At 34.1% G+C, this 13,530-nt stretch overlaps 1 protein-coding gene across 2 annotated transcripts in view; it reads right to left on the bottom strand.

Annotated features, from left to right (window-relative positions):
* Positions 1-3,476: 3,476 nt before the first annotated feature.
* Positions 3,477-13,530, bottom strand: part of LOC128190639 (alpha-2A adrenergic receptor-like) — a 35,183-nt gene continuing 25,129 nt past the window's right edge. Inside the window, exons 3-4 of one of the 2 annotated variants that reach the window (XM_052862756.1) lie at positions 11,996-12,057; positions 3,477-4,942 (exon numbers count right to left, since the gene is read on the bottom strand). In XM_052862756.1, coding sequence (XP_052718716.1) covers positions 3,799-4,920 — 1,122 coding nt within the window. In that variant the 5' untranslated portion in view covers positions 4,921-4,942; positions 11,996-12,057 and the 3' untranslated portion in view covers positions 3,477-3,798. The remainder of the gene's footprint in view (positions 4,943-11,995; positions 12,058-13,530) is intronic. The other variant, XM_052862757.1, reaches the window with a different exon arrangement.

Below are 13,530 nucleotides of genomic sequence, written 5' to 3'. Positions count from 1 at the left end.
GTAAAATATCCGTCTGATCTGCTATTCTTTCAGGAGTCACGCAAACAACGGTACATGTAAAACAAAGTTAAAAATCGACACAAGCAATTCGCCATGTTGTTTACTTTACGAGACACCTCGGGGATTTAGGTTCATCGGTGATAAAGAAACACATTCGAACTACCAGCCAATGTTTTGACAGCAGTGATTGCATTGGCTATCTGAAAGGTCACTCTGAGAGAACCCTGTACGGAGTGTTGTTAGTCTAAGATTATTGTATTGTATAGTGTATTATACAGGAGCGGTTTTACTAGTCTAATTTTAAATAGATTGGATAAAGTTATAGATAAACGTGCTGTGTAATAAATATTGTTTAAGTTGAAAAAGGTAAAGGTGCAGGATTTAAGAAAAAAATGTTTACTTACTAGTTCGGAAAAAAAGTTTGAATTTTTTCCGTAGTAGAATTCATAATGTTGAATCAAAATCGTTTTAGAGTCCTTTAGGTTTAAAAATTAAAATTGTGAGAATTAACAAAAAATATGTATATTTAAAAAATGATTGCGTTGTTTAATTCATATTGGCATTTATTATAGACATCGCTGACCGCCAGTATATGATGGTCGGTTACTGGTGTATTATATGTAGGTTTTACGTAACCGTGCGTTTCTGCGGGTTTATTACGGGCATCTTATTCAAGTTGTAAAATTGTGATAGATTACTAGGTTATATTCTAGTAGAAATGGTACACTTGCTATGCTACCAGATTAGTCCAAACTTTTCAAAACATTTCATGATAAATAAATGTAATACTAAAGTAAGAAGGTGTCTCATTTTCAAGCTTTTATGTCACATTATTGCATTGTTGCAGTAAAAAAATGTACAAAAATGTAGAATTGTCGCAGTCACCACTATAGGTCACTTGACATTCGCTTGAAAAAGGCGATGCATTTATTTGAGATATACTAGTATGATGTGAAGAAATTGCTTAAAAAGGTAAATTACTTTTTTATTTCTTATAGTCAGGAACTTTATTTTAGGGAATAGCAAGTACGATTAAAAAAATGCATTAAATCAGTAGCAATATATTATAAACAAGTTACAGAAAATGAAGATGCTTGGGTATTGAGGTAACCATACTTCTATAGAAGTAAATGGAACGCCACAGCTATCATATGTGACTGTTCATTATAAGAGTTTGTGTTGTTTATTATTGTGTAGTTGCAACTGTATAGTTACCCTATAATAACCACTGCATATTATGAGAAAGCACCATTTTACAATGAACTAAATCACGAAAGGCAGCTTTTGGGTTCCTAAGAAGTTACATGCATGATCTAGCTGACTTATCGCATAACGCTAATAGAATGACTTCATTAAAACTGTTTAATTCAGGGCAAATTGTTATACAATGCAGATTTGACTTAATTGGCAATTTTAGTCTTTTGATTCATGATTTAAAATCTTTTTATTCTTCATTATTTAACAGCAAAGAAATCGAGCATTACATTTATTAACAGTAGAAAGACGAAAGGCTTTAATTCATATCTTTTCATGCTCTGTATGATCCTGCCCCTTCGAAGCCCTGTACTTTCGCTGTGTTGGAAGTGTACAATTGTTTGTATAAAGCTCTCTCTTTCCTCACCCTTTCCTTGTCTTTTTTCTACCGTTTCCGCTGGAGGCGAGAATTGCTACCCTGTCTATAAAACAAACACGTCTCTGCTAAAAGAATTTTGAAAAATAACGCATTCGAATTCAAGTTTACTTACCAAAAAAGGGGGGGGGGGGGTTACAAAATGTCGGATTTTTTCCTTGTATGTTTCTTCATTTGTCCATTATAAATAACTTTAATAGTCTTAAAATATGCATTTATTTTGAATTATCATGTGCATTCAACTTCTTCAGAAGTTTTGGGCTGATAAATCATATTTTAATCATATTTTAGAACCTTATTTGTACAAAAATTTTATTCTTTATCCTCAGACATTTTATGACAGATATCGTCACCTTACTTGCCTCTGTTAATTACCAGTCCCGTATAGTTAAGTAGTGAAGTTTATTACATGTAAAAATGGCGAATCTTGATCTGCATGTGAATTCAACATACTTCATTTTCCGGGCTCGGTTAGCGTATAAAAGAGACAAGTTGCTGTCCTTTAAAAAAATGACTACAATACGTGGACCATTTGCATGTGTTTCCAACGAAAACGTGAAAGCCTTAAGATTATCAGAGATTCCACCGACTCTAGCCCTCTGCTTTTAACCACTAAATTTGTACGTTGTATTACGTATACATGTACATGTATGTATAGCCCTGACTTCTTATCTCAGAATTTAGAGGATTCATTCTTCTGAAATAATTATGATCTATCTATGAATGAAGTTTGCATGTAAAGTATCAGGCATTCGGTGAATTCTACTATTTGCGCACACATTACGATTCGCACTACTTTGTTAACTATGCAGTGACAGCTTTGTGTAAATTAAAAATTTCATATTTTGATGCATTTTTCTTGAGATTAAAACTTTTATACAGTGACATAATTATTCAATCATACTTTAATGCTTAAAAAAATTTAATCGTTCTCTAGCCTCGCCTACTATAAAAGTAAAGTTACATGTGTATTCGGAAAACAACAAAACATTGCAAATTATGCTATTTGATGCATGTTGTAGTTTCGGCATAACATTAACTTGTTTCATAATACTGATAGTTCATATCACAGCCAATCATTTCTTTGAAAGGAATACTTTGTTTCTGTATTGTTTACCGACAACTGTACAATTACAGCGCCTCTGAATGCACGGAATTCCGATCCCGATTCAGATAAACGTGTGCTAGCCTGTTTCCCTGAGCTACCCATTACGCACAGGAACAAGGCTAGCTCATGCGCAGGCTGAATTTTCCCCATAGCATCCGGTTTAACCTCGCTTATATATTTTCTGCGTGGACCTCAGGGTCCACGCAAAAAGTACGAAGCAAGTTATGCGAGGACACCTGTATTACTGTAATTAAATGTTCTTAAAAAATGTAAGAGTTCTAATTGTTTTTACAGAATCTGCGTGGAATAAGGTTCATCAGTCCAAAACTATATAGCGCAAGTTTTTGTGCGCCGTAAATGGCAACTTTTTTAACACACGTAAGGAACTGTAGCTCCAAGGTCGTCCATCTGAATTTTTTCAGACCGGAAGCTACAGAACTGCAGCTTTGACTTGCCTAAAGTGCTTTTCAAGACCGGTGGCAACTCGTTTCTTGGGTGGTGGGGTGGAAATTGTATGCTTTATGTTGTTTTCGTTTGGTTTTTTTAAATTTGAATTGCACTGAATTACCCAGGACAATCTTTTGTATTTCATTATCCGAGGAAAAAGACTAACGATTAGCTGTTATTCATTTTACAAATTAAAGCAGGTTAACTGTGATTGGCTACAAAATGTTGTGACGTCATAACATGGAAGTACATGTATTCAGAAAACTAACAACAGATCTCGATACAATGAAATGTTTGAAGTTTTCTTTATTTCGGATAAACTGATGATTTCAAATAAACAGCATTAAATGTTTGTGAACTTGTACATGTACATAATATTTATACCATCATAATGAATATACATAATATTACAAGTGTACGAACGAATATAAATAGAAACGATACTGAAATAAAATAAAACAACAAATTGCAATGCATAGTTTTTTTTCAGCCAACTAAACAAAATTCTACACGAGTATTCCTAGAAAACCATTGCAAATCTTGCATGCAACATAAACAAATAATTGTCAAAAATGTGGTCAAGATTTCGGATAACAAACAATCAAATGTCGCATTATGATCTACGACAGCAAATCCTTTGCGCTAACTGTTCCCGAAAAGTCTCGTTCAAAAAGGCGTATATGACCGGATTAACAACATTATAGATAAAGTACATGTAAAACACAATGATGTTTGACGAAATGACATTCAATGCAACCAGCCAAGACGGCAAGAAAGCTATGATAAACACTAGAGCCACGATGGACAGCATAAACGCCGTCTTAATGTTTGCGATCCGCATTTTTTCCAGTTTAGCTTTTGACACTCCCCCTGGTTTTAAAATGACGTCTTTGTCACTGACCTGCGCGTTGCCGTTTTTCTGTACTGCTTTGTCACACGTTTCTTCAACCTTGTGATCGTCTTGAGAACTTTTCATGTCGGAATTATTCAACATGGTTATTTCTGTTTGTTCCCCAAAACTCTGAGAGTTCCAGATCCCACAACAACCGTTGGACATAAACTTTTCCATCTTTTTTCTTCGACGTGCTAACACCGATCTGTAAATCAACCCATAAAGAATTATGACGATCAAAGCACAGATTCCGAAAAATGATGAATATATTTTCTGGAATATAAAGAAAAACTCGGTCTCCTGCGGCAAACAGATCTCATCGTGAGTAGTATTTTCACTCAAAGAGGCGTTTAGTAATACGGTAACATTCAACATCGGATCAACATTAGGGATAGGAGTGATTCGGTAATGGGAGCAAATTGTAATCCCAAGGACCACTGCAAACACACAAAGGCTTCCAACGATTATTTCAGCGCGGCGAATTGTCATTGCATGTTTAAAAGGGTATACGATACAGAGATATCTGTCAACAGCTATTGCTACCATCACAAACGCCGAAAAGGGGACTGTTGTCGTAATGAGAAATAAATAAATCTGGCAAACAATGTCGTATTTCAGTTGAAACTTTACGGCCTCGGTGACAATAGTGAAAGGTATCGTCACACAACACGTGACAAAGTCCACGCCAGCCAGTGTCAGGATGAAAATGGTGGATGTTAGTTTGTTCTTGTACCGGGCGAACACATAGAGAACCAGAGCGTTGCCTATCGTCCCCACCAGTGAAAATAAGGACATGAAGCCAATGGCGATATACACCTGAATCTGCATCGCCTCATCCTCCATCTTTCTCGGTCAAAATGTAAACCTGGAAAGACAATGATTACAATCAAGCTATATTTCACTATTAATGAACCCAGAGCAGACGCTATAATTATCATGCATGATCAGGGGAAAGAGGCTTATATATCCAGAGTTATAATTTCGCTTCGAAGTAGATCACAGGACCTGCTGCAGACAAAGATATTAAAGTGAAAAGGAAACCTAGAAATGGCAAAGCGTTTGGGGACGACCGACTCCTGAACAAAGAATTTAGCGTTTTATTGGATATTATTGAAGGATTTTTACCCATGTTTAAGCCGTCATTTCATTAGTCAGTGTCTGTAGCGGCGCCCGTCTCTGATCATCTTTAAGGATTACAGTCAGTATTTTACAGTGGGGCCTACTTAATTTGAATTTTATGTAACTGATATTTCCCTCTACATAACACGTTCATCAAGTTTACATCAAAGAGAGAAATATCACGATTTTGCAATTCTTTGTGTTCTTACTGAAATATTTAATCCTTCAAAACAGGTTAAAGTCTTCATTTATATGCTGTTTGTTGTGTGTTATGTTAAAGTTGTTCATGACTTGATCTATTTCTTTTTGAATTTACGTCAAAACGTATGAAACATATATTGTTACAAAAGATAAAATTGGTATGTATTAAATTCTGGTTAAGGCAACCAACGCAAGTCATTAAATTTTGCAAAAGATAATGAAAAATTAAATTCCTAATCGAACACAGTTCTTTGATTCACACGAGAATTTTCCCAGTGCTCTATGTTGCCTACGGCTTCCTTTTTTATTTTCCATTTCCGAAGACGTAAAATTAATCTTATCGCATTATTCGAATTTTTACACAGAAATTAGCAATATCGCATTTTTGTCGGAGAAAGCCTGCAAATGTCGGACATGGTTTTTCCGGTCCGAGTTGATTAACCAGGGACTGGGGTAACGATTACACACTGCACCGTCCCTTAGTTCAGCGGTTATTCTGTAGTTCACGGTAGCGACAAGGGATCAATCTAGTTAACCGCCGCCCGTCCAGTTCATGTACGGTTCCAGAAATTTTTTACATGAGGGTTCGAGGGATAAATAAGTTTTCCGGCACAATTCCGGTAATTTTACCATGAAAATTGAAGAACTTTTAAGTTTTCAGGGTCCTCGGACCCCCCCTCCCCCCCCCCCTTTTTTTTTTATCCGCGCATGCAGTCGGTCCAAGTATTGTTACTCAACAGCCAGCTACAGTCAATCAGAGTGATGTCCAGAATATCTGTAATGAGTTTGCTTCCAGCAATTTCGCGCCCAGTCGTACTAATGAAATTCACACAGGGAAGGAAATGATATTTTATGGGCAAAGCTTTAAAAGAATACTGATTGAACTTGATAAAATAGAAAATCGTATATGAAAATGTCATTTACAAGTTTGTTTGAAAACTGATTACAACGTTGATCGCAAATTGTTGTGTTGTTAATTGGACTGTCTTGTTGTAAATTTTGAATTTACTAGTGTTACTTTGTGGCAGTAAATACAAAACTTACAATATAACCACATGAAAATACTAAAACTCAAATTATGTGAAAGTTACTATGAACAGTCAACTCGAATGTGTTTCATTAGTATTCAAAGGGCGTCTGTGAACATTGTAATACCACATGTAGGCCTTTACGCACATTGCAATTTCATTTGTACATGCATGGTTTCTGATGTAAAGCTCTTACTTTTATTTATTTTGTTTTGAACGACATATCAAAGAAAAAAAATGGCAGGAAAACTTATAAATAAGCTACATGCATCAGATTAAATTATCAAAATATTAATATTTATTAATTTAACCTCACATATTCCTTTTAAATTGATAATTAACACATTGTGATAATTAACACATGGTAATATCACTTGTATATGTACATTTTTCATCTAAGAAAGTATTTTTCCAATATAAAGTTAATGAAATTATTTACAAAAAAGGCGTCGAAATTTGTTTCGATCAACGCATAAAATTGACAGCTGTCATTAGGTACAGTATTTTCAACACTTCAATTTATTTATTGATTTATTTGATTTGAACAAATTTTTATTGAACATAAATACAATTGGGATTGGGCACAAGTTTCATAACTTAGAACACTTTCTATGTTTAAGTAGACGGATTGTCCTGATGGCACATTAGTACATACATGTGAAGTACTTCAATTGCTCATTTCGATACGAGATTTGAGACAAATTACAAACTAATTTGGTACATATACTTTCAAAAATCGCTTCTTTAAATACCACATTATGTTAACTTATACTACAAAAACGATTTTGCAATGTTTGCATAATTTGAAAGAGATTTGGTTCTAAAAAAGGACAATTGAACAAAATATTTTATCCAAATATATATGTTTTTGCTGTTTCCAAAATACTAAATTGCAATTATCTTATTCGAATGTCAATAATCAATATGCCGTGTGCACAAAACGTGCTATTATTTCACCAGCTTTAATTTATGATATGTCCATAAGCAGCTGTTGCGGTCTGAATCTACTCGTATCATAATAACGAGACTCATCAAAAAGCTGATATGTATTGACCGATCTACATGTTCATGTACCTATGATTAAAGTTGATCAGAATCCATAATAATTTGTCGTTCCTTTTTAATGGCATCAGGGGGCGACAACCAGTGAAGGTCACGTGGGATTTCAGAAGGGTAGTATTTGGTGGCAAAACCCTGATAGAGCCAATATTCGTAACATTGCATGTTTTTAAGTTTCAGAGATCAATGCACAGATGAATATTAAATGGCCCGGAATATGTTTAAAATAGTTTTATCATTGTTATCATTCTTAAAATTTCACATTATTTATACTCAAAGCAATAAACCTTCTCCCGCCTTATTCGACCATGTTATATTACCATTTTCAATTATCATTAGCTTCCATGTATGATTACGATTTAATCCTTATCAATTACAAATTGTAAATTTAATTTGACTTTCCAATAAAAACATGTGAAATCGGCGACCAAGTTGAATGAATTCTAAAATTTCTAATCTAGGTGATTTCAGATTGTAAAAGTAATTTTCTACCCAATAATTGATTCTATACCTGTTTTTTTTAATTGTTTCTCACAAACAATCCTGATTCAATTGCCAACTATAAGTAATAGGAATTTTTTTCTTGACGCAGGCTGAGAATATTCCGAATACCTTTCTGGAGTAGTGACAAATTTCACAGAAACACAATTCTTTTTTCTCTTATTGCTAATCTTTGTGTTGGCGCCGGGAAATCATCTCCTTTGATTGTTATCAAAGACAACATTTTGGAGATTAAGGTTCAGCCATATATTGAGAGCGACGTTATCTTAACGAAGATACAAGTCAAATTTACAACATATTCATCTTATTCTTTTCATTATGCATTATCATTTAACGGTACTAGAATTCTGGACGCTTTTAACACTGATTAACTTTAAAAAAAAACGTCATTTTCTTGATGTTTGATAGATATGCTAAATTTTGATTAACTCTGGGCTCAATAAAATAGAATTTTTGACCGCATTTCGTAACAATTAGAAACAATCCAATTCTTCGCTGGTGAATAAATAGGATAATTTCTACACTTGTTGTTAATCAACTTTAGGTCTCTCGTTATAGAAGCAAAGTTAATCGATTGCTGGCGATGGGTTCTGCATCCACACGCGCATTTTGCTTGGTCCAATCAATGTTTATTTTTTTAACAATCCAATATTACGAATGATTACCAATTATTGGCTTTATATTTTTTGTCAATCCTCTGGAAACGTAAATCAAATATAAATTAAAACGGCATTCAAAGAATTAATTAAAAATTAATTTTTTGTTCGATCAATTTTATTTTCGTATTGATTTTAAACTCAAAATATCGGAGCCGTGTATTATAAAACATGTACTTTTCGGAAACCGTTTTTTTGATCCGTAACACCTGAGGAATTCACATTCTCCAGACAAGATGCAATGCAATGCCACCGGTAGCGAACATATGTTGATGTCAGCAGCTAGCGGGCTTTAACAGATATGATAAATGGAAAAAGTTTACTCCAAAAACAGATAATGCAGAGAGAAAAAACAAGCAGCAAAACCCGCGTGGCACCCGTGCCACGTCTGCGCGGGGTGGGGGCGCCAGTATCGGGTTTCCGGTAAATAGATCAACCCGTCAAGCAAAGTACTAAACGAAGTAAGATGAACAAGAATTTCCAACACAATTCATCTAAATCAGACTTGCTCTAAAGCTGTTACAAAATACACCAATTTTATTGCAACTTCCATTTCTTCCACAAAGTGGCATTTCAATCGAAAATTCATATTCAAAAAACCCTTCAACACACTGTTTCTAAAGAATAAAAGAAATTACAGAATGATTTATATAGAATAAGTAGCGTTTTTGTTTAATTTCAAAATTTTCATGTATTCCTGTGGGAATTTCAATTTTCTCACGGAACTTTCGGCATCAACAGCCAAGTCCCCGGAGGTGATTGCAGCTTGTGAAGAGATTCCTTAAAATTTGGATCCCATTTCAGACCGGAAACTAACAAAAAATGGGATTTCATTCGAAGGGATTAACGGATGTTGGCCAAAGAATAACATATTTTGGATTGAAGTAATCTGGTGTTTAAGATTATTCTTTTCAAATTAGAATTTTCTTTTCTGGAGCTCAAACATTTGTTTCTGCTCTGACTTTAAGTTCCATTCGTGCAAACACGTTAAAGCAAAATCTCTCTCTCTCTCTCTCTCTCTCTCTCTCTCTCTCTCTCTCTCTCTCATCTGTATGAGTTAATAAATATTCATGTTTGATAACATTACGTATCTATCCAGCTGCAATTTATTTACGCGTAATTCGACTTCATTTGATTTAAAATAGTATATTTTAGATGCATACAGTTTTAGCAAATGCAATTGCTCCGGTCCTTCGTTAGTTGAAAACATATACCAATATAAATACAAATCACGCAGCATTTCTCAAAATGAATTAGATAAAACGGATTGATAGTCAGCGTAAAAACAACCCAATCAGTCTTTTCCCCCGGTAATATTCTCATTACAAACCATAAAACAATAGTGCCAGTACAATCTCGTCTGAATCCATCGACACAGATTTCTATTGTTCTCTCCCTGTTAACAAAATCAAGTTGCTGACATAAAAATACTTTAATCAAATCAAGGGCTTTGAATAATTCATAAATGCGGGCAATTTTTCGTGGCCTCGTTGAATTCATTCATTATTTCTATCTTTAAAATCTCTCTCTCTCTCTCTCTCTCTCTCTCTCTCTCTCTCTCTCTCTCTCTCTCTCTCTCTCTCTCTACAAAACAATAAGGTTTGGAATTAATATTATCAAATACTGGTATACAGTATAATGATTAGGCTAGCAAGTCTAATTCACATGCATATCTATTTACTTTTTTTTTTGGTCTATGGTTGGAGAAGGCGGGAAATCTTTATTTATATGAGATTCGAGAACTTCATTATACACATAACAATGTGCCACATGTATATTACATCGAATTCAAAAAATGTTTTAATATCAAAATTAGCTCCAATTGTCGTGTCGTATTTTGTCATTAAACTGTTTTATTATTATACCCCAATGTCAGAAAGGTTATGGTTTAGAGTGTTTTGAGGACAGCAATTGGTTTGCTTTATGTTCCGTTTCTTTTGATAAAAAAGATTGATTTGTAAAGTAGATATTCAACTATATAATCTGCATGCAAAAATAATGAAAGAACATCATTGAAGCAAAGTAGAATAATATTCTGAAAGATACGACTTATATTGCGTTAACTGAGAGCTACATATTTTATTTTTTGCGTCATAAACGACTGGAAACAATTTATGTATAAAAATTATTAACCCTGCCTTCTTTGATGATCTAATATCTTATATCGGATTTTATAAAATATAAGTATTAGCTAGTATTTAGTGAGGCTATAGATCTTGTGTTGCTTCTAATAATACCAGAAAGCATTTCATGTTACCATCGCTCTATGCGGATTCAATATCTCATATTTCTAATGGTCGCTTACTTCTTACAAACCTCTCTCCTTTCTTCTATTTGATTTAAAATTAAGATAAAATTGATGAACTTTTTTGTCTCTCCTCCACTCTAAAGGAGCTATGCAAAGAGAATAAGTGCCGATTTCTTAAGACATACACCGTTTTCAATCAGGATTTTAAACAGCTGCTAATACCAACACCTAAGACCATTCAAATAGGACCAAAATGAACGGTAAAGAGAATACGACTGCGCTTCTTATTAGTTATACATATTAACGAGTCTATCTCCAATCGCTAGTACGGCTTCCTACACACAATATCACATTTTTGCTGTAGTTTATTAACTACTACTTCGTTACCATCCTTTCTAATTTGATTTTCATTATTTATGGCTTGCAAGAACAGTGTGCTTATGTTGTGCGGTTTATGTACAAATTCTTGAAAATAGTTTCTAACAATGACATTTTTATGCATTTTAGTAAATTAGTGTCAAATGAAAAATTGTATAATTAGTTTTTTTTAATAAAGAAGTCATCAAATTACTACGAAATATTGATGGACAATTCTTATATTCTGTTACATCCCAATGCATGATGTCTGAATTCTGGTTTCATCTATTTCTGCAGACATTAAGGTATCGTTTTCAAGATAGTTCGTCTGATTAACGGCAAGAGGTTTTGCTAATTATAAGATGATCTTTTAACAATGCTTAGCGGAAAAATTTAACCTGAAAGGTATGCGAGAGTGTGTTGAAGAGTCGACGCGCTAGAACAGACCAATAATTTAAAACGATTGGTTTTTTGCGCTTTCTCTGCTTCTTTACATGTAAAGTCACGAGTTCTTATTCATTTACTTCTTTGTAACAAATTAAGTTGGATTCTTTTTAGCTTTTTCAGTAAACAAATAAATTTCAAATCCTTAGCAATTGTTCTTGGGTTACATTTTTTTGTTTTTTAGGAATGTGATGAGTTTTTGTGCAATTAAGTATGAATCTCGGTTAATTCAGTAGCCTCTGATCCTCTTTGAATCCCCATTAACTGTCGCCGGACGTAAGAATCAAAAGAAAGGTATGCAATACCTGGCTTAAGCCTGTGTCGTCAGTTAGCTATTGGGGCTCTCCAAGAAGTCCGGATTACTGGTCTGTAAATAGAGCAATGGTTGTAACTTTAGGAATGTATTGAAGATTTAATACAAATATATCGGATAGTGACAGGGAAATAGAGTTTTAGTATCCTCTAAAGTCTTAAATGGCAGGTCCTTTCACTGAAAGCCTGGGCAGATTGAAATATTGATTTCATCCTTTAGTTAGGATTAGCTAAGTGTCAGAATTATCTCTACACTGATTGAAATAATTATTTTTGCTAAACGATTTGTTGAAAGCTTTCTTCCTTGACAGATATCCATGAACCTTGTCGGGCTCGGAAATTCTCCGTTCGTGTTCTCGCCTTTTCCGTTACCGCTTAGATTGAGTAACTCATTTCATGAGCGATTGGTTTTTTGCCGTCGACACTTTCAGCGATAGCCCTCTAACCAGCATCGCATTAACGGAGCCTAGTTCTTTAATATACTGAGAAACTAGGCATTGCTCTGTAAGATACTCGAGATATCATGCCTGCACCTTACTGCAAAGGGAAATGGGGATCGATCGAACCATGATCATTCCTTGTCTCGTTAAGAGCAAAGAACAAACTTTCCTGCAGTCTTTACTACTTTTAAACTAATTGTGGTACTTGTAGTACAAACAAAGCGTTTTTCATACAAATAAGCAATCACGTCTTGAAATTCTATCTTCTTCACTACCCTGCGATTCATTTAATTCTCTTTATTCGACAATTTTAGTTTTGCTTTAATATCAATGGTGCCACGAGTTTGGGGGATTTTTTCAATCAGTCGCCGAGGATGTTTACGTGTTTATTTGTGAAATCCACAGCGTAGAATAATTCTTTAAACAAGTAAGACAATCAATGCTATTCCTTGATAATAAGTAACATATATAAAACAATTTAATCTGAATTAAATTAAATTGAAACATCTACATCCTTGTTAAAAGTGCTTATAAAAAACTGTTCCGACAAACCTTTCAAAAATTACCCACAGCAAGACCAAAGACACAAAGATGTTAGCCATCTTAGTAGAGAAAGGCTTGAATGGAATTCCAGAAGTTTAATGTTAAAACAAATATTGGTTAATGATTGGCAGTGAATTTCCGAGTAAGGAAGGTAGCAAGAGAGTTGATTTGGATAAGGCCGAGACACACGCTAAATAATTTCTTTAATAAAGATGTATAATTTTACTAAAAGAACAGCATATACCCGTACGAATACTACAATTGCATTAAGGAATACATAAGAACTATTTTTAACATGATTTCTTACAAATTTAAAGCTGCTTGGTCCGATTTTTTTGTTTATACAGTATTAAATAATTTTCTATACAGACCAATTATTTAAAAAAGTTATGGACTTTGTCCTATTTACACCAGCGGAATCGGTCTCCTTTCAAAGTTAAAAATATTTAAAGTAAATAAAATAATTTCTTTTTGGGCAAACAAAAAGCAAATCAAAAATGCATCACAGGAATGTTTAGAAAAGGGAACCGTTTGGTTTCGTCCCC

The sequence above is a fragment of the Crassostrea angulata genome, chromosome 6 (assembly GCF_025612915.1).
Source record: "Crassostrea angulata isolate pt1a10 chromosome 6, ASM2561291v2, whole genome shotgun sequence".
Classification (NCBI taxonomy): domain Eukaryota; kingdom Metazoa; phylum Mollusca; class Bivalvia; order Ostreida; family Ostreidae; genus Magallana; species Magallana angulata.
Note: the sequence above shows the minus strand (reverse complement) of the source record. Positions and strands in the feature narration are given on the sequence as shown.